The sequence below is a fragment of the Silurus aristotelis genome (genome assembly GCF_946808225.1).
Source record: "Silurus aristotelis genome assembly, chromosome: 18".
In the NCBI taxonomy this organism is placed as follows: Eukaryota; Metazoa; Chordata; class Actinopteri; order Siluriformes; family Siluridae; genus Silurus; species Silurus aristotelis.
Window position 1 is genome coordinate 21020307 of NC_139591.1, and position 20406 is coordinate 21040712.

Consider the following 20406-nt stretch of genomic DNA (forward strand, 5'->3'; position numbering starts at 1 on the left):
TCAATGAGGCTTGCGCATTCTGAAGGCGCTCAATGAGTAATAGGTTTACTGTTCAAACACCAGGCAAGACTACAGGCGAGCGAAGTTGTCTTGTTCCTGAGAGTGTTTTATACATGCATCCTCGATTCTGATGGGTCAGAAGGTGTCGATTAAACTTCTATAACGGCACCTCTGATGGTATTTAACATACTAACTGCTAATTCATAAGTATGGCAGACTCACCTGAAAATGTATGACTAATAATAAACAAAAGCACAATGTAGAACAATGAAAAAGTCTAATTACTGATAGGATGACGTTTTATGGAAGAATTGTATTTACCACTTATAGTCCCTGTGCTTTGTAATAATCAGTATGTTTTCCACCATGTAAAAGTCTTCAGACCAGAGACATTTCTACTGTGGATATTTTTTTCAAGGATCCAAAGACATCTTTAAATCTAATTAAACATCCCAAAAAATTCTCCTCCATGATCCCAAAAATCAGACTTATGTAAAGATATTTTTTTCTTTATTTAAAGAAGCCTCATTATTATGGAAATCCTTGATTAAGGCTTCTACAAACCAAGGAACCATTGTTTATTTAATTATCAACAGGTGAAACTTTTTATAAACGTGAAAGATGAGAAGTATTTACTTGTCCTATATACATTACAGCACATTCAAACTCTTTGCTCACATATCACAACGTGTTAAGTAACTAAAGTTCGAGCACAAAGTCAGCCATGATACATCGTCCCTGAAGCAGACAGAGTTAAAGGCCTTGCTCAAGTGTTCAAAAACAGCAGCTTGGTAGTACTGGGGCTTGAACCTCTGACCTTAAACTTAGTCAACTCAAACCTTAACCACTACTCCTGCTACCATACATTCTACCTTGATAAACTTTTGCTGATGTTCCTTGCCCTGGTTACCCTTGTCATGCATAGTTCCTAGTCGTGTTTCCGTTTTTCTTTTTTGTGCTGCGTTCTTTTTTTATTTGCACTACTCAACAAGAAAAGTTTATACTTGCATCCATCCGCCTTCGACTTTACATAACGACTTCCTTCCTAAAAAAAAATTCTTACAAACAAAGCCATGTTTTTTTTTGTTGTTTTTTTTTATAAAAAAATCTATAAGAGAATATATATATATATATATATATATATATATATATATATATATATATATATATATATATATATATATATATATATATTTTTTTTTTTTTTTTTTTAGAGGTAAGTTTTTTTTTTTTATTCTGGAATCTCAACAGTTCTAATCTTTCTAATCAGGTTATACTTGAAATGCTTTGAAGTATAATTTGTGGCAGCGGGGGCGAGGCTGAGCGCCGGTTGGTAAATGGAGGGTGAGGCCGGAAGCAGGTAGACACGGTAATGACACACTTAAAGGGGATTATGACTAATGTGTGTTCTCTCTCTTGCAGTGATCAGAGGGAGCATTTAAGGAGAAGCGAGAGGATATTTGTGTGTGTGTGTGTGTGTTTGTGTGTGTGTGTGTTTGTGTGTAGATTTTAACAAACACACATTTTCATTTTTTCAATTTATAGAAATAAGTCTTGCTATGAAGAGGTTTTATATAGGCTATTTTTCTTACCATGTTATAGAGTTTTACATGCATCACTCACTGATTCCCCTGAGGAAAATTAATGTGGAACTGTTTTCCCCAAGTGTTTAACCACTAACTGTCAAACACACTGCTGTCAAACAGCTTGAGGGATGTAACTAAATAAGAATGTAGTATTTTGTAAGAAGAGATAATGAGTTCTAAACCAGAGGTCTCTAACCACCAGGTGCAGCGCCAGTACTGGGACGTCGAAGACTCGCTATTAACCCTTTTGAACACCTTTGGGATGATTGTGAATCCTGTCTGCACCTCAGGTCTCCTTACATCATCATTTATATCAGTACCTGACTTTTCCAAAACCTTTGTGGATGAATGAGCACAAATCATTGTCCCAGAAGATTGGAGGTTATTATAACAGCAAATGGGTTCTAAAAGTAGAATGGGATGTTCAAAACGCACAAACCAATCTCATGCTCAAGTGTGAAAATTCCCAAAGCAGAGTCTACACAGCAGCCATTTGTCACTGGCTACGGGGTATTTGATCCAACGTTGAGGCACAATGCCCGATTTCACTAGTTAACTCCCATCCTTTGTTAGGTACGAGAGCTCATTAGTGAAATCGGCTATGAGTGTGAAGGCTATGAAACGAATACCCAAAGCCTTTATCGCCTGCAGGAAACCTTCACTCGTGCAAAGCGCTCAGATTCAGAGCCGATTCACAGAAGCCGCCGTCTTTTCTGTGGTTAATTATTCACTTCACCTCCCTTCCACTCGACTGCGTGTCATCGGTGTGAAAAAGGCCCGGATGCTTCAATAATTCAGAGGATGTAAGGACCATATAAAACTCAGCAGTAAATAAATGACAATCTCAAACTTTAAAATGTTTCTCTGCCAGCAATTTATTACAGATATTATACATTTTTTTTCATCCATTAAGAAAAAAAATGGTTCTGTTTCATTACTGGAAGTGAAATAGGATCAACGACCTAGATCGTATATATTTAGCGGAGGCATGTTACAAAATCGCGAATCATTCAAATGGAAATACGTCTCCTAGCTTTTAGGCGGGGCGTTCTTCTCAAGGACACGATGTACTGAAGAGAATTAAAGCTCTGTGACTGCACCTACACACTAATCATACGCACGTAATCATGTTATAGCACAACAACCTCCATTAACACCCACCCACACACACAAACACACGCACACCAATTACACTTATACACACAGCATATTAAAATACTCTCACTGCATTTTAAACTACTTTAATTCAGTAAAGTGTTTCTAAAAGTTTTTAGAACTTTTGATTGTGCTTTTTTTTTGTCTGTCTGACTTTTTTCTTCTAAATTTATAACGTGTCCTGCATTTTCCAGTCTGCTGCTGTAAGGCGTTTTACTGGTGTGTGTTTTTCTGTACTGCTGTACTTTTTTGGGGGTAGAAATGTGGTATTATTATTACGGGAAGGCATCAAAAAGTTTCGAGATTTGCTCTGTTTACAAGAAAGTACTTTATTTATCTGAGATTACACACAATCAGTTCGGTGCCCTTTCACAGCAATAAAGCGCTCTCAGTGTTCCTCCCACTTCTGGAATGTGTCCTGAAAGTTTTCTTTTCAAAACTTGTCAAGCACCTTCTGATTCACGCCAGAACAATGTGGATTGTGCTCCGACGATCATCATGCGCAAATTGCCAAGTGGTTTAAAAATTGTCAGCGGTTGTGCTTGTTTAAGGTCTTCCTGATCTCTAGTTATGTTCTTCCGATCTTAAAGCGCACAATCTTAAACACCTCAAACAACTCGTTGCGGCATCAACGTATGTCAAATGTATGTCATGTGAAACGCGCAGTTGAGGGTTAAGGGCCTTACTCAAGGGCCCACCAGCCTACAACCTTTTGGTCAGAAGTCCAACATATTAACCACTGATCCACCTCATTCCATTAACCCCAAACCACTGAGCTACCTCATATCTCCTTACATGAGAAATTAGGAACAGACTGCTTTTCTGATTTTTACATTTCTTTCGTCCTGACCAGGATAATTAAATTTAGAGAAAATAAAGTATCCGTCCTCGTGTTTGAGGTCTGGAGATGGAACGATATTCCAGTCTGAAATCTTATCCTTGGAATTGTAAGATGGAGTTCGGAAATAACCCAGGATGCAACAATATATGTATGTAATGAAAAAATAAAAATAAAAAAATAAATTCACAGATTTTAAATAATGAAGAATAATGAGTTCTAAACAAGACAAAATCTCGAAATACGCCCGCGCAAGAGATACTGTATTTCATTTTCCGAGACAATGCACATGGATTTCAAATGCACAAAAGCCACAAAAAGCCTCCTCTGCTTCCCTGTGGAAATAAACAAATATGTCAAAGCTGTATAATTAATGAGTTCGATTTTCTCTTTTGGAACGTCATGTCCTCTTATCTCATAAGACATGCTGCATGGATCAGAGCTGAGAAAGATAGAGCGAAGATCGGTGTCAGGAATACCCGAGTCTTTCAGTGTCTCAGTAATTCTGACAAGTGTGAGGAATGCGCCATCTCCGACCCAAACTGTATGTTTTGAGAGCCACACTTAGCCACGTGCTAAGCTTGGCGCGAGTCAAACGGGGACTAAAATACAAAAATACACCTCTTCCTCAGCCTGTTTACTCGTGGTGATCGGCTGTCACGAAAGTACTCTTCGAAAGTCTGTTTCTCCAAAGCGCGGTGATTAAACATTTAGAGTGGGCTGCGCAAGGAAAGCTACTCGCTAGGTAAAACTAATTATGGTAATGGACAACCTGCAATACAATCCTCGAGAGGTCCTCACCTCGGTGCATCATATATTCCGCACAGAGTGTCAGAGCCACCGGACGGGGTAGAACCGCTACCTTTACCCACCGCACATATACGGTCATAGCTTAGGTTACACGGGCGACAAAAAAAGCTAACCTGAGCAACAACATGACCGAATGAATCGAAGAAACCCCGGGGGGTCAAGAGGATTTCCTGGAGGCTCATAGCGTTAATAAAACATACTGCACAAGGCAGAGGCTGGACAGTTGATCTTATCTCTGGTTTTCAAGGTGCTGTAGAGTCCAGAAGTCACGGAGATATGTTTTATTTAAAAAGTTTCAGAATGAAAATAAGAGAATTTGACCACACCACATTTTGCACACAAAAAAACTAAACAAAAAAAAAAAAAAACAGCATGGTCGATAACGATAAACTATTTGTCCTAAAAATCCACTACATTTGAACCATACCCAGCCATTACCCTGGACAATTATAGAATTATTATTATTATTATTAGATCTGTCTATCTGTCTATCTGTCTGTCTGTCTGTCTGTCTGTCTGTCTGTGAACGAAAGAGAAAAATCGTATCTGTAATGATGGAAATGTGGAAATCTGGCAACCCTGCAGTTTTCAAGTCAGATTTCTTTAATAGCAAATAATTGCATAATTATTTATCTTACTTAAATCATGAATTCTCCTCATTTCTGTAAAAGGGTTTATGTAACATTAAATGATTATAAATTAATGTTATGATTTAAAATGGATGAAAATAACTAAAAAGTTTATTATTATTAATAATAATAATAATAATAATAATAATAATAATAATAATAATAATAATAATAATAATAATAAACATAATGATAAGGCCAGACGTGGTGCAATCAGTCCTTCTTAAGCCTGACAATCACACTGACACTGACAAGATGCTGACGTTCTGTTTCTTCTGTTTTCCTACGAGCTTCAACTTTGTGTTGCTATTGATTAAGACTTTTTGGCTGGGCGGAAGGGGATTTGAAGCGAGACTCCATGGTCATCGGCATCTGTCACTCTGCTAGGCAGCTCAGACTGGTTACCGGTTTCAAGGCTGCTTAATATAACTAATGGAGCGGGGCTCAATATTTAATCTGTGTAATGTGGAGATGGGAGCATATATCTTGTCGCTGGGAAAAAAAAATCGCTCCGTCTCATTAGTGAATTACAGCCTGAGAGGCTCGCCTCAATTAGAAATGACCGCCATGGTTTATTTATAATATCAAAGAGAGAGATGCTAAGAGGCCACTTTGCATAAATAGATGCCCCTGCAGGAGGTGACTCGTGCTTTCAGGTCCTTTTTGAGAGGATGTACAGTTTCGGGGTGTTTCATAGCCCGAGATCCATTAGCAGGACATAAAGGTTATAGCCGATACTACCCGTGAGGTACAGATTAGCTTGTGATAACCCACGCTCGCACTATGGTAAATCTTTACGGCGAAGGGGTTGTAGGTTTAATCGTGTTGTATCTGGACTGTAATTCTGTCCATGAGACGTCAGTGCAGTGAAAACACAAAGGTCACGGTGAAGACTGGAAACAGGACACCTGTCTTCTGTGTCAGTGAGGAAACGTTTCACCACGAGATTAGAGATCCGACACATCCTCTGTAGACTGACACTGTCACTCACACACAATCTTGAGTACACACACACACACACACACACACACACACACACACACACACACACACACACACACACACACACACAGAATTTGTACAAATACTATATGTATAAAATACATACAAGAAAATGGACACAGGGTTAAGACTGATGCTGCCAAAAAAAGGAGGCGTTACTTCTGTGTCTGTCTCACAGTGAAGGGGATGTGGCCTCAATGTCTCTTAGTGAAGGAGGCTTGGCCTCAATGTCTCTCAGTGAAGGAGGCATGGCCTCAATGTCTTTCAGTAAAGGAGGCGTGGCCTCTGTATCTGTCTCTTAGAAAAGGAGACGTGTATTTTGTCCCTGTCTCTCAATGAAGGAGGCATGTTTTCCATGTCTGTCTTTCGGTAAAATGGGCTTGTTCTTCTTGTCTGTCTCTTGGAAAGGAGGCATGTCCTTCAAGACCTGGTTCAGGTGTGAAGGATCCATTGTCAAACAACAGCTACAGCTATTTTTTCCCACGCCTCCATGTTTTCTGCCAATTTCTGACTAAAGATACAAAAATCTTTGGGGTGAACTTAAAGGCCCTGTCCACCTTTTCCCTAAGCATGAAACCCTGACTGTCCAAACACAAGTTCATGCTGACAATATTAAATGCTTTACAATAGGAATGAAAAAGTCAGGATAAAATAACGCCTCTGCTGTCCTCTTTCTCGGGTTTAATCGTAAGCTATGATTGTATGTTACAGTACAGTGTATTCCACCGAAGCCTTACTGAACCCCTGCCTTTATAGGCTGTCACAAATCCACACAATCCAATCATTTCCAGTCTCCATTTCTCTGTGGCAAAAAGTAGATGATTAGGCAACCGCTGTAGCCGATAGTAATAAAGTGTTAACAACTTTACAGTGTGATAACATAAAAAAAATGATTAGAAGAACAGTCGAGCTAATAATAGCCACCAGCTAAAGCAAATGGTCGACGTAATGAGAAAGTAATGGAACAAGGATATAACTTTTTCATATAAAATCCTGCAAAATTGTGGAGTGCCAGTGAAAACGAGTGAGCGATACGAGGAAAAAAGTGATGTAGGTAAGGTTTGGGCTCAGCCACGCTAACACGTTTTCACATTCTGGCGTCTCTGCACGGGAGCTACTGACACGTATTGCACAAACCTGATGCCCTAAACATTTTGAACGGACGCCTGGTCTCTCCGGATTCTTCCGGCTTGCTGAATTAAAGATGGAAAAACGAGAAGCTTGGAAACTATCCATGCTTTATTCGCCAGCTAACTCGTTACATATCGTAATGCTAATGACCCTACTGACAGGCAAAGAAATGCCCTTAGAAAGGGGTACTGACGGTTGGAATGTGTAAAATGGTGCTCTGATATATGTGTGTGTGTGTCTGTGTATGTGCGAGTGCGCCATTTACGCTGGCAGCACTTATTTTGTGGCAAACCATTCAGAAGATCGATGTCCCTTTGAGACGTGCAGGCCTTAAATACAAGAGAAAAAAAAATCCACAGGAATCGAGTTTCTGAAATTCTCTGGAGGTTTCTGCAAATATTTGCAAGACGAAGCATGACGCCCTACACCTCAGACTACGTTTGTGCCACAACCAGGAATTAGCTTTGTGTAATTCTAATCAATAATGAACAGGTATGAGGCAGGATGTAAAGTAAAAAGGGAAAGAACCGTTGCGTTATAAGGGTGTAAACTGTTTCTCAAAGGTGGGACTTTAATTGTCCCACTGCAAATGTTTGTAGAGGGAGGGAAACAAACACCACGTGCCATTTCGAAACACTTCTGCTAATGCGCTATGTTGCTCATTTCTCTGTCTAGCACTTCTCTCTCACTCTGAGCAGGCACACTTGCTTTTATAAGGTTACAATGAGCAGAAATGACTGAAAAAAGGAAGATGAGAAAGGGGAAAAAAGGGATTTAAATTTCAAAGGATGGACCTGAAAACCTCGTCTTTCTGAAGAAAGCAGCACTTGTACACACTTATGGAAAACAGCAGGTCCTGTCTGTGTCAAGAACCATGTCCTTGTTTTTGATTTTAATAATGTAGTGCCAGACAGGGTCCTTTCCAAATCAAATCAAATCTAATCTAATCTAATCTAATCAAATCTAATTTTATTCATCACATACACACCTACAGAGTATGACATGTAGTGAACAGCTTTTTACGACTGCCCAAAATTTAAACATAAAGTATAAAAGTATAAGTAAAAGTAAAATTATAATTATAAGGTATATATACATATACAGACACACACAAGACTAAGACACCACTTGCCAGATTCTCTACTTCAGAGGGCAGTTTGGTGATGCTGGGATTCAAACTCACCCACACACACCAAGCTACTACTTCCAGTTTGGTGAAATTTGTACATACTGATTGACCAAATAAATATTGGACATTTGGAACATTTCTATTGGTCTTTCAGAAGACCTAATGATTACGGATGACATTGTGGGTGAATGTTTTTACATAAAAGTATTTACATGCCATAATCCACCAGCAACAAGCATGCAACCTTTACTGAGGGCCTTTCACTTCTGAGATAATGTTGCTTTACTTCAAAATGTAACATTGTGTTCTTATTTTTTAAGTTGCTTATAAAAATTATGATTTTTTTTGTCATGATTTTCCTGTCATGGTTTTGGGTTGCATGTCACCCTCTGTTTGAATTCGTATAAATTCCTCATAAATTTTTTTGCAGCATGGCCTAGAAAGTTTTCTGACGGGTTGACATTTCTTCTCTCAGGACACCTCAGGTCTAAATTTATGTATCTGAAGGGAATAAATAATGCCAAGGTCAATATTTGTGGTAAACTATTGCTCTATTACAATTGTTCAAAAAAAAAGAGGCAAAAACAACTCAGGATTCATTGCAAGGACTTGTTCTAGATAAAAACAGCAAATGGCAATAATGTAATGCGATGCTAAGATGTACCTAAAACAATGAATCTTTAAAGGTAGATAACTGATATTTGGAGATGGAGGGGCTAGAGTCCTAGCTGAATAAAATATGATTCATATCTTTATATCATGAGGAAGCAAAACATTTATGATATTTCGCTAGGAGCGTGATACAGCTGTCTACGTGACCTCCAACATGGTTATGATCTCTGCTTTGCATCTTCATGCCCTATTTGGTTAGTCTGTTATTTTATGGTATAAGGATGTATTTTATGATATTTGCACTCTTACTTGTTGCCTGTGTTAAAAGCATACTTTATTTTTATGTCAATAATCTTGTTTCAGGGGCAAGAAAACAATTTGCATTCATTTATTACTTTTTAACTACTTACTAAAAAAGCAGCACAGTCATTTAAAATATATGAACTTGTTATGTAATTATATGATAAGGAAGAAAATTGATACTGATACACAAGACAAATGGAGAATATTATGCAAAGACAGCTTCTGTAAAACCGAGATCCAAGGTATTGGAAGATTCTATTAATATTTTGTCATCAAATTAGTGATATCATAATCACTTAAAAATCCCTGATGTCACCTTTAAAATGTTTTTATACAAGAATTCTATCCAGCCATGGAATCAAAAAACTAATATTTTCCTCACCTGGTAATAAATGTATACACTACAACTTGAATCTAACTGTTAATATTGTCTTAACAATCTTACATTCACGCCAGGCATGTTTAATGTTTAATGTTTTATTCACATAAAATTACATAATTATTACATAAATATTATGTTTAAAGCTTCCTTGTGCTGTGTGTAAGATTTTGTGCAACAAAATTATGCTAACAATTAAATCAACAGTCACAAATGTCATTTTTAAATCTGTATTAGTTTGCATGCATGTGAGCTTTTGAAATAATTATATATTATATAATAATAATAATAATAATAATAATAATAATAATAATAATCTCAGATTAATTTATGAATAGATTTTTTAAATACAGATTTATACAGAAATCTCACTAAACAATTTAGTCCCTACTTATGATTATTTAGTAAGTAATGCATGTATCCTTTACCTGTTTACAAAATGAACCAGGTCGCTACAGTTCTGAAAGAACAATTGTGTCGTTTCTTTTTTAGCTGAAATAAGTACTCTTATGAATCTGTAGATATGCAACTTTGCACCTTCCATGACCTCACCAGGAAGTGGAGAATTTCTATTACAATGTCAGTTCTTATCTTTGTTATCATGTTGATGATGATGATGATGATGATGATGATGATGATGATGATATATATGACATACCTCCTGTTGTTTTGTATTGTGCAATTTTGGAAACAGGGAATACATACAGTGCCAATAAAAAGTATGTAGCACCAGGGTTTTGGAGAAATATTGTCTCATTTCACTGTGTACTACATTAGCTATATATGGTTGAAATGACAATAAAAGCTTCTTAACTTGACTTGGAAACCCCTAGTCTTCTATGGTTTTTGAGACACATGCATGTTTCTTTTGTTTATATGCAATAAACTCGGTAAAAGAAAAAAGCACACAAGAACTGGTCAGTGAATCACTGGAAGAAATTGGACAGATGAGTCCAAATTGTACATTTCTGCTATAACAGAAACTCTTAACTTATGTAAGACAGAGAACAGGAGAGATGTTATTAGCAGACTGCCTCACCCCCACAGTCAAAAATGGAGGTGCAGGCTTAATGGTTTGTGGTTGTTTTAAAGCAGGGAAGGTTGGACACTTATTCCTTAATCTTGTAAGGAATCCTGAACCAACATGGCTCCAATTCCATACTTCAACACCATGCAATACCGTCTGGATTGCGGGTCACTGGAACCGACTTCACCATACATCAAGACTATGCGGACGTCCAAGCGCCGTAAGCGTTATTTAGAAAGCAAACAGTCATCTGGGGTGATCTATCATAGAACGCCCTGCCCAGTCACCACACCAAAATCCTATTGAAATGCACTGGGAAAACTGGATCACAAGGTCAGAAAAAACTAAATGCATTTGTTTGTTGTGCAGAAGCAAAAGAAACACAAAAAAACTAGGTGTCTCCAAACTTTTGATAGACACTGCAATTCCATTCATTATTTTCAACAGTTTAATTTAAAGTCCACCAAAAACCATATCCGCCATCATGTTCTGAATTTCAAAACATCTCCACATCTGAGGACATATAGAATTGTGAGTCCAATGAAAGATAAAGGTCAGATAGGTTTTACTAGGGCTTGACATTTCGAGATGTCTCAGAACACCTCGCAGGCCTACTGTATGTCTGGAACACATCAAGGCTCCTCTGTGATTTCGCTCAACCGTGGCATGGATGACCGGGCGCACGTTTGGCGCTACGGAACGCTGCACTTATCAAGCAAACTGAATCGCGAGAAACGCTCCTGCTAATAAAGTAATCAATTTGTTTTAACGATAAGTTATCTATAGAAGCGCTCGACTAATTTAATGGTCTAATAGGTTCACTTGTAGCTGGAATAATGCAGTGCTGCGAATGTTAAATCAATCCAGCGCTGAATTATTGGACCTTTTGAGCATCTAATGAGAAAAAAAAGGCAGTGATGATGTATATATAGAGTGCATTGAACAGGTTTTTATTTATGTGAGAAAAAAAATACCTGCCTGGTGGCCTGATAATAGTTTAAACTGCTGAAATATAATACCTTTAACCATTTGGAAAGTTTAATATATTGTGAATGAAAGCTGAGAATGCAAACATGGGCTTGATATTGATCTTCACACCGCCAGCCAGTGTGCAGAAAGAGAAAAATAAAAGACACTCATGATAGTGTTGCAGTGTGTTTAGTCATTTCCTGATTTGTTTCAGAAATTACAGGAACCAGAATGAGAAGTAAGCATTCACCCGGCACTTAGTGACTGCAGTGGGGGATGAAATGAGAGAGAATAACTGAGATCTTGCTAGGAAAGCGGATTCGATTCTAAAAGGCTAAAAAAGAAACAAGAAACAGAACCAATGCCTTAATCATATTCTCATTTACAAGATTCCAAGGCTCCTTCTATTTTTTTTCTCGCCTCTTAACAAAGCAATACACATGATACACAAATATATGAGCTTGAGATGAAATCAAGGCTCACGGTGAAGAAAAAAAAAAAAAAAACAGCTGTGACGCAAGGTCATAAAATTGAGCTTTGTCCAAGTGCAGGCAGCTGCTCAGCTGAGCTGAGCCCAGAGTCCGGAGTGTTCTCTTAACCCTCTCAGGAGCCAAAATGCCCGAAAAGAAACGATTACCCTGGAGGACAACGCAGAGCTTCTGGAGCAGAGCCTTACGCTGTGGTCGTGGTGCGTACAGTAAAAACAGCAGTGATTAATTAGTGAATTAGCGCCTACAGTGTGGCGTTTCTCAAGAGAACACTCACGTTCTCAAGCTAGAAATGAGCTCCTATAGGGGATCCCCTACGACACTCGACTACACAACATGTCACAAAATCAAAATATAGTGTCGGATTTGATTGATGCTTTAACAAAATATTACCCTCTGAACACATCTCTCTGTAGTGAAAAGTTTGAGATGGCTGGCGGACTCCACAGGATAATTAGATTAAGGGATGGGATACACTCCAAGGTGACATAATCTGATTGTGTATTATTAACCACTACATTAAGTGTCCTTCTGAACATGTTTTCAGGAGGAAGGATGAAGCACGGATCACACTACACTCTCATAAAAGGCTGCTTTATGTGATTTACAGTGGACCCAATATGAAGTAGCAGGAGTGTGTGTGTGTGTGTGTGTGTGTGTGTGTGTGTGTGTGTGTGTGTGTGTGTGTGTGTGTGTGTGTGTTTGTGTGTGTGTATGGGTTACCTGAATCTCCCGGGCGTGATATATGATAATCAAGCCGAGGAGGATGATTGTAGAAAGGCTTATCAGGCATTTTAGAGCTAATGAATACAACGACTCCTGAAAAAGAAAGGGGAAAAAAAAATATATCAGGTCATTTGAGGTCCTGAAACGTCCAGCACACGTCTGTAGGTCTGTCCTCTTTCTTGGAAATACATGCCTTTCCTGTTAGTTACAATGTAGCCTGAATAATTAATACAAGTACTGAATAATATGTTTTGGAATTCATGACTGAATAATAATAAGCACAATGACAGGGTTAATGTAACTTGGACAGTATTAATGGGTGTGCTAATCCATGCTATTTTCATATGAATGTGCATATGTTTGCTTGGACGATTATCATGCTTTGTGCTGTTTACAATTGCTCACAGTTTCTCCACAAGGACACCAATGGTGGTGAGATTTCCCCGTGATGGTCTTCTAACATATCAAGCCCTCACCTTAGTCGCTGTTGTGTTGAATTGATAGCTATTACGTTACATTTGTAAAAAATGTTTAGCTGGTGCACTGATGCCTTTTGAGGAATAGAGGAAACGTTGTTTATTACCCCAAATGGGCCATCAGGTCTGACAGGCTTTCTATGGGCGCAACGTCAATCAATCTGCACTTGAAGGCAATTGTAGTCTAACATAATTTTGGCTGTTGAGCCAAATTTGTACCACTAGCAACAAAAGACTGTGTGCACCTTTGCGCACCAGTAAATGATGTGTCAACGGCTGTTTGCAATCCGGGAAGTGAGTTACGCAACTACTCGGATAGTGTAAATAATGTAAACTGTTGTAGCTCACTGATCGTGTTGCTACATAGAATTTTGTATGTAAAGATTCTTAAAAAATATCAGAATTATAGCATAGTGGTTTACTACTAAACTAGCTAACTAGATCAAATGTAGTTATCACAGTGAAATCTGAAGCATGAAGATTACTACCAAAATTGATTGCTTTGTCATTTTTAGAGAGCTATGTGGTTCATTTTGTAATGTGTTGCAAGTGCAGTGGTGTCTCTTGCAGAATAATGAAGCTAGCGATCAACATATCTCATCTGGACAACATTTTTAATACAGCAGTGATTAGCCATGCTAGCTAGCTTCAAAGAAATGGAGCTAACTATGAAGGTAGCTAGCAATATTGTTTATGTTACATGGATTATGCAGATGTGCTACAGCATTAATCTAGAGGTAGTGAAAGAAATGGCTTATTACAATGCTTGGTACTTATGGAGTTAATTTAGTTAATGTTCTGTGTAGATAACACTCAAAATTAAAAGAATAATAGCTTTTTTTCAAGCTAGCTATAGACTTTATGTAGACATTGTGTTTAGACATTGTGTTGTTACTGAAAGGATGCCTTAATGTTTAATGCAACCTTCTTTTATACCCAATTTTTTGTCATACTTAGGTGGATGTTTATTCAATTTTTATTTGTTTAATGCTTTTAACAATAGACATTGTCGCAAAGCAGCTTCACAGAAATAAATAATTACAAATGTTAATTTAAAATTTATAAATCATTCAATATAAGTTTATCACTTATACTGTATTTTCTCTTAAAACAGTCACTGATAATCCCTTGCTGTAACGCTATAACCTCTGAAAACCTACCTAACTACCTTATTTTGTCTAGCTTTTATAGTTTACTCTGATTAACTTCCATTACAATGCCTCGGTGTAACATTAGCTGACTTCTTTCAACGCAAATGAACACAAGATAGCAAACACTCCAGGCAGGAGGCCACCAGGCTGTCGGTGCTTGTAACCGTCGCTGCAGGATGTAGTTTAATCCAGAGGTCTTTAAACACTTTCAGAAGCTCCATGTTTTCATTCAGTACCAGTCTCACGCTAGCGGGTGATTTTCCTGCTGATGTGTGTGTGGAACTGGATGAGAATACGGAAAACAAACAGGCTGCTGGTGTTTAAATACTGCATTATGTATATTGCAAACACTTTGAAGCAGCAAGCCAAGCCATGTTTGGTGCTGCTTCATTAGTTCTGCACTGGATATTCGAGGCTAATGTGGGCTGTCTGAAATCACACCTTATTCACTTGATAGTGTACAACATCAGTCTCAAGTGCATCCTATCACTTGACATCCTGCCAGAGGTTAGTGTTCGGCAACGTTTAGCTTTGCTGGTACAGAAAACCCATTAGACAGTGTGCCATTTGGAGAGGAACCGGGGAGCAGTGTGTTAGTGTTTACACGGATCCTACTTCTGATTAGCTAATTATCAGGGACCCTAATAATAATGTGGGTGTCCGAGACAGTTGGAAATCTCCACTCCAAACAACTAATGTTTAAGACCATCCATTATGTTCATCATTGACTTTAGTTATATGGTTTTACATTTTACACACTTTGGACCAAAGTCTTACTGAAAGAAAGGCTTCAAACCCAATTCCAGATGTTTTTTTTTGTGTGAACACTGCACACTTTGCATGAACAAGTAATGGCATTAAGAGAGTGTTGCAGTTTGGACTTACAGTGGGCTTTCAGGAGCTGCATTATTGTAGCTCCAAACTATTGATACACATTCTGTATTTTGTACAAGCTCATTCTGCATCTAGGATAAAAAACATCTGTCCGGAAACCTTTGAATCCTCTAAATACATGTCTTGTATGATTAATAACATTTCAGGCATTTCTAACAGTAGCAAAATTATACTTCTTTTGCTTCTCCCTGCCGAGTGTGTATAAGCAGCAGCACTTTTTTTGCATGCTCTGTACCTTGCCGTACGCTCCCCACGAAAGCTCCGTCTCTATGACCATGACCACGATGCCGAACATGCCGAAGATGAGCGCGTAGTCACTGAGGCGCTTCCGCTTCTCGAACAGGGCCCGCCGGTGCCCGAGCTTCTGGCCGATATTCTGGTTCTTCTTCTTGCCCTGCTTGCCGCTTCCTCCTCCACCACCACCACCACTACAACCTCCTCCTCCTCCGCCGCCTCCTCCGCCGTCCGCCGCGGAGTACGGCACCGGCGCGCTGGCGCGGTTCTCCGTCCTGGCGTCCGCGGCGCACACGGGCTGCAGCGGCTGCGACTCCGAGTCAAACTCGTGCAGGTTGCGGCGCGACGAGCCGGCGCGGCTCAGCGGCCGCATCACGCCGCCGTTGTATCTGCAGCCGCTCATCGCGACGGCGGCTATTTTGCGGCGGGGCTCGCCGACCGGGCTTTCCGGCTGCTGCGGTTGATGGTCGTGGTGGTGGTGGTGGTGACGGTGGTGGTGATGATGGTGGCGGTGGTGGTGGTGGTGATGTTGCCTGGATGAACTACCATGACTAGAAGGCGTGAGCTCACACGCGCTGTACTGGCACCCCTGCTTCGTGGAAGACGACAAGGACAGCGTCCTGGCTGAAGTGCCGACTTGCGGTGGACACGACGGCCCGTGACAAACGAGGCTATTGCGCGCGGTGCAGGTGCAGGTGCGGGGGTCGCGCCGCCCGCCGGAGCGCTGCTCCTCCTCCTCCTCCTCCTCCCCCTGTTCTTCTCGCGGTGCGCAGTGCTGCGGCTGGAGGCGCTGCTGTAGAACGAAGCGACGCTGCTGCGGCTGTAATGGGCTTTCCATCCGAGCGCCGCCGCGCCGCTCCGCTCCGTGCTGACCGCGCGCAACGGTGTGCTATCGTGGGCGTTCCCAACTTGAGTGCGCTCCTGGTTGCCATGGTTACCACGAGAGCAGGTAAGCTTGGAAACAGATAGGCATGGGGTAGAGTCGTGCATGCCAGCTTCATAGGAAACACCACACACACACACACACACACACACACACACACACACACACACACACACACACACACACCTGGCTTCTAAAAGTATTATACCCTTTTCATCCAGGTGCATCTTTCTTTCAATTTTATTCAAAAGGGCACTTTTTTTTTTTTTTTTTTTTTTTACTTTTTTATTCCATACTGTACAAACCCTCAAGGACATAATTTCCAATGTTTTTATTCATTTACATTTCCGCCCTTATCCAGAGCCACTTACATTTATTCCATTAACACAACTGAGCAGCTATGGGATTAAGGGCCTTGTTCAGGGCAGCTGGTTGTGGTTACTGGGATTTGAACTCAATGCCTTGACCACTACACCACCACCTCACCTTTGTACCTCAACTCTGTACTTGGAAAAGGTGCATGTAGTGTATTCCGCACTGACAAGCCTACCTTTATAGTATTAAAGCCCATTAAAGGCCCAGATAATGATATTTTAAGGTACATGCAAACTAAAGGTGCACAGGATGTGAAATGTACAGACAAGGAAAAGAGCAGTAATCTAGACTAATAAGCAGAAAGGTTGAAAAGATGAGGTTCCTCTACAGGGTTACTAGGATGACTCTCCAAGATAGGATAACAAAGTCAACAATCCAGCTAACCGTTGGAGGAGAAGCCAGCTTTTTCTAGGGCATTTTATTGAATAGAGCCACCCCCCCCCCCCCCCCAAGGGAAAGATTATATCTCATAGCTGGCTTGAGGTCATCTGGGAATCCCTTCAGGATTTTGTGCCAGAATTTGTTGCTGGGAATAGAAAGGTCTGGACTTACAGACTAAAATATGGAGAAAATACAATACAAATAATAAAAATTATCACATTTCTAATAAAAAATAATTTGAAGATTTACGTTGTATTTTTGTTTATTTTTTTTTTACATGGTTGTCCTCTGGGGGAACCCTTAAGGGTTATACATAATAGATAGAACTCAGCAGTGTTTTTCCATTTCAGGAAGCTTCCATAACCTAGAATTTTCTCCAAAACCGTTTTAAGAGCCCATCATTGGAAAACTCTTTTCCCTCTAAATGAGTAAACAGTTATTATAAACTGAACTACATCATGGTTAAGAGTTGAGTTGAGAAAATTTTGTCCATGGTTGAATCCCCTAGCCCTTTTAAAACACTGACATTCATTAGGTGAGGAAATCGCTTAACTTCAATGATAGTTTACTAGTTTCATTTTACCAAAATATGCAAATAATAATAATAATAATAATAATAATAATAATAATAATAATAAAAGAGCAATGCAATAGTAAATACTAAATATTTTTTAAACATTGGTCTAATATTTAATTTACTTAATTGCATTTCAATTGTATTACTCCAGCTCCTCCATTGTTTCTGTAGCAGATCTGCAGCTTTGACTTTTTTTTTAAAGCAGGATAAATTGTACTAGGTTGGAAAAATTGTGTACAGATGTGAAATACTTCAATAGACTTCAATATATTTTGATATCTATAGTTGCATTTTATATATATTTTTTAAAGCAGCGAACTTCAACAACAGGGGCTCTCCAACAATCAATCAGGGAATTCATTAATTGTAATATAATCCCAAAATATTTGTAAACAAGCTATTAAAACTCAGGCACATTATTTAGAATACAGTACAAAAATATTTGTGAGTTTATTTGAGTTATAGAATCATAGAGTCGAAATCTACATGAATATGAAGATATGAAAGCCAAGCACTGAAGGAGTGTGTAGGTGCCTCTGTTGTGGGTTTTTTTTTTTTTTTTTTCCAGTGGACATTATTTATTGTCCTAATACATTGGAAATTCTGAGTTTTGATTTCCATTGCTGCAACAAAATAATTAAAAAATATATACCTTGGCTATACCTGCACATTAGGTATTGTACTTTAATTTAAATAGCCGGAAAATATAAAATAATATAAAATATATTTTGCCAACTGCATTGATAAGGCATTTGATAGACAATAACACGTCACACTTTCTCCTCATTTCTCCACATTCTCCAACGCATTTAATTAATAAAGGATAAAATTATGAACGCCTCACAATGGCGTCTCTCATCTCATTTTTTCAACCACCTGCACTTTTATCATTGTTCTAATACAGAGTCAATATGAAGTCACAGGCCACAGGCGAGCCGTGTGATCAGAACCGGCGCAGCCTTTTAATTGAATTTTACGGCTTAATTAAACGTGTAACGTTTTACGCCGTAGGCTTAAACAGGACTGTGTACAGATTTCACTCATTGGTTACATTCTGTCTTTACAACAGCCAATTAAACAAAACACACATTTATGTAGCCACAGAGCCAGAAATCACTTGCATTAGCTGTGGGTTTTGTCATTTGGTGCACCTCTGTAAGTGTGTAGCACTAACTGAATTACCACTGCACACTGATTTTTGACTCGGAATCAGAAATGTTATTTTATTGACGTTCGCAATAAATGAGTGAAAATTTTTGCCAAATTTTATTTAGTCAAGTCAAGTTTATTTCTATAGCACTTTTCACAACAGACATTGTCCTAAAGCAGCAGAGTTTAGGTGAATGATGTGAATTTATCCCTGATGAGCAGCCACGGCGACTGTGGCAAGGAAAAACTCCCTTAGATGTTATGAGGAAGAAACCTTGAGAGGAACCAGACTATTTGGTATTAACATTTATCAAATTTAACTGTTCATTATGATGCCATTCTGTGTATGTAGATTTTGTAAGAATGCTTTATTGATCCCACAGGGAAATTGTTATAATACAGTGTCCCTGGAGCACATAGCTCAAGGGCCCCAAGGATGGCAGCTTGGCAATTCCAGGGCTTGAACCTCCAACTGTTTGATCAGTAAACTAGTAATCCTAAACCACTGAGTTACCTCTACCCTCTAGTGGCTGGTGCAATGGATAACGCTGCTCTGACATGGTCCTCCTTGCGTCCTCCTTGTGTCTGTGTGGGTTTTGTCTGGGTGCTCTGGTTTCCTCCGACCTCCACCCAATTCTCACTTGCAGTTCTAATCCAGTTATGTGGTTTACCTTCTATTTCACTCCCTTTCAGTAATTCTTACTCCCAGAGTCTCCATGGATCCTGAGACAATCCCAGAAACTCTGGGCCTGTGTCAGAAATATACCAAGAGCCGCAGAACTAAGTCTCTACACCCACACCGCACCTCACAAGGTCATGTGATTGTTGGCGCACCTCTCATGGCACTCATTGTCTTACTTTTGCCTTTCATGGTTGTTGTTTTGCTCGGTTGTCCTCTTTATTATGTGACAGCATGAGGCAGGATTACACCCTGGATGTAACACCAACCCAGCAGAGTTCTTTGCACACACTCATTCATACCTAGGAATGATTTACATTTTTTGACCTATCGATATATATATTTATTTATATAACTATATATATATATATATATATATATATATATATATATATATATATATATATATATATATATATATATATATACATTTTTATTACATATAATTTTTTTTCATACATAAAACTACTGAAAAGCAATCCAGCATTTTGGATTGTTGGGTTGTTTTTGTATTTTTGAATAAAACTCTCCTGCTGTAGCATCTCACTGCTCAGAGCCACATACCTGGGTCAGTTTATTAAAAAAATGACAAGCTCAGGGGGGTGTGAGGTTTTCCGAGCACGTGACATTGGAATAATAATGCGGGAAACGTCGCAGTCCTGCACTGCAGTTACTCGCTGTGTCATCTGGGGCACTGAGCACAAACGGCAGCATGAGGAAAACCCCCTTCCTAAAAAAAATTTAAAAATAAAATAATACATGGCTGTATCCCAAATGCTCTATGAATGAAGCAAATGCTCTCCCACTCACACCCCCTCTAGTG

General features: G+C 39.1%; 1 protein-coding gene and 1 long non-coding RNA gene across 2 annotated transcripts in view; both read right to left on the bottom strand.

Moving 5' to 3' along the window:
• kcnn2 (potassium calcium-activated channel subfamily N member 2) overlaps positions 1-17379 on the bottom strand; it is a 44402-nt gene extending 27023 nt beyond the window's left edge. The window contains 4 exon segments of the mRNA XM_083568761.1: positions 12782-12877; positions 15541-16003; positions 16005-16065; positions 16068-17379. Of these exon segments, the coding sequence (XP_083424887.1) occupies positions 12782-12877; positions 15541-16003; positions 16005-16065; positions 16068-16377 (930 nt within the window). The 5' untranslated portion in view covers positions 16378-17379.
• LOC310741248 overlaps positions 1-20406 on the bottom strand; it is a 248859-nt gene that overhangs the window by 51728 nt on the left and 176725 nt on the right. The window lies entirely within an intron of this gene.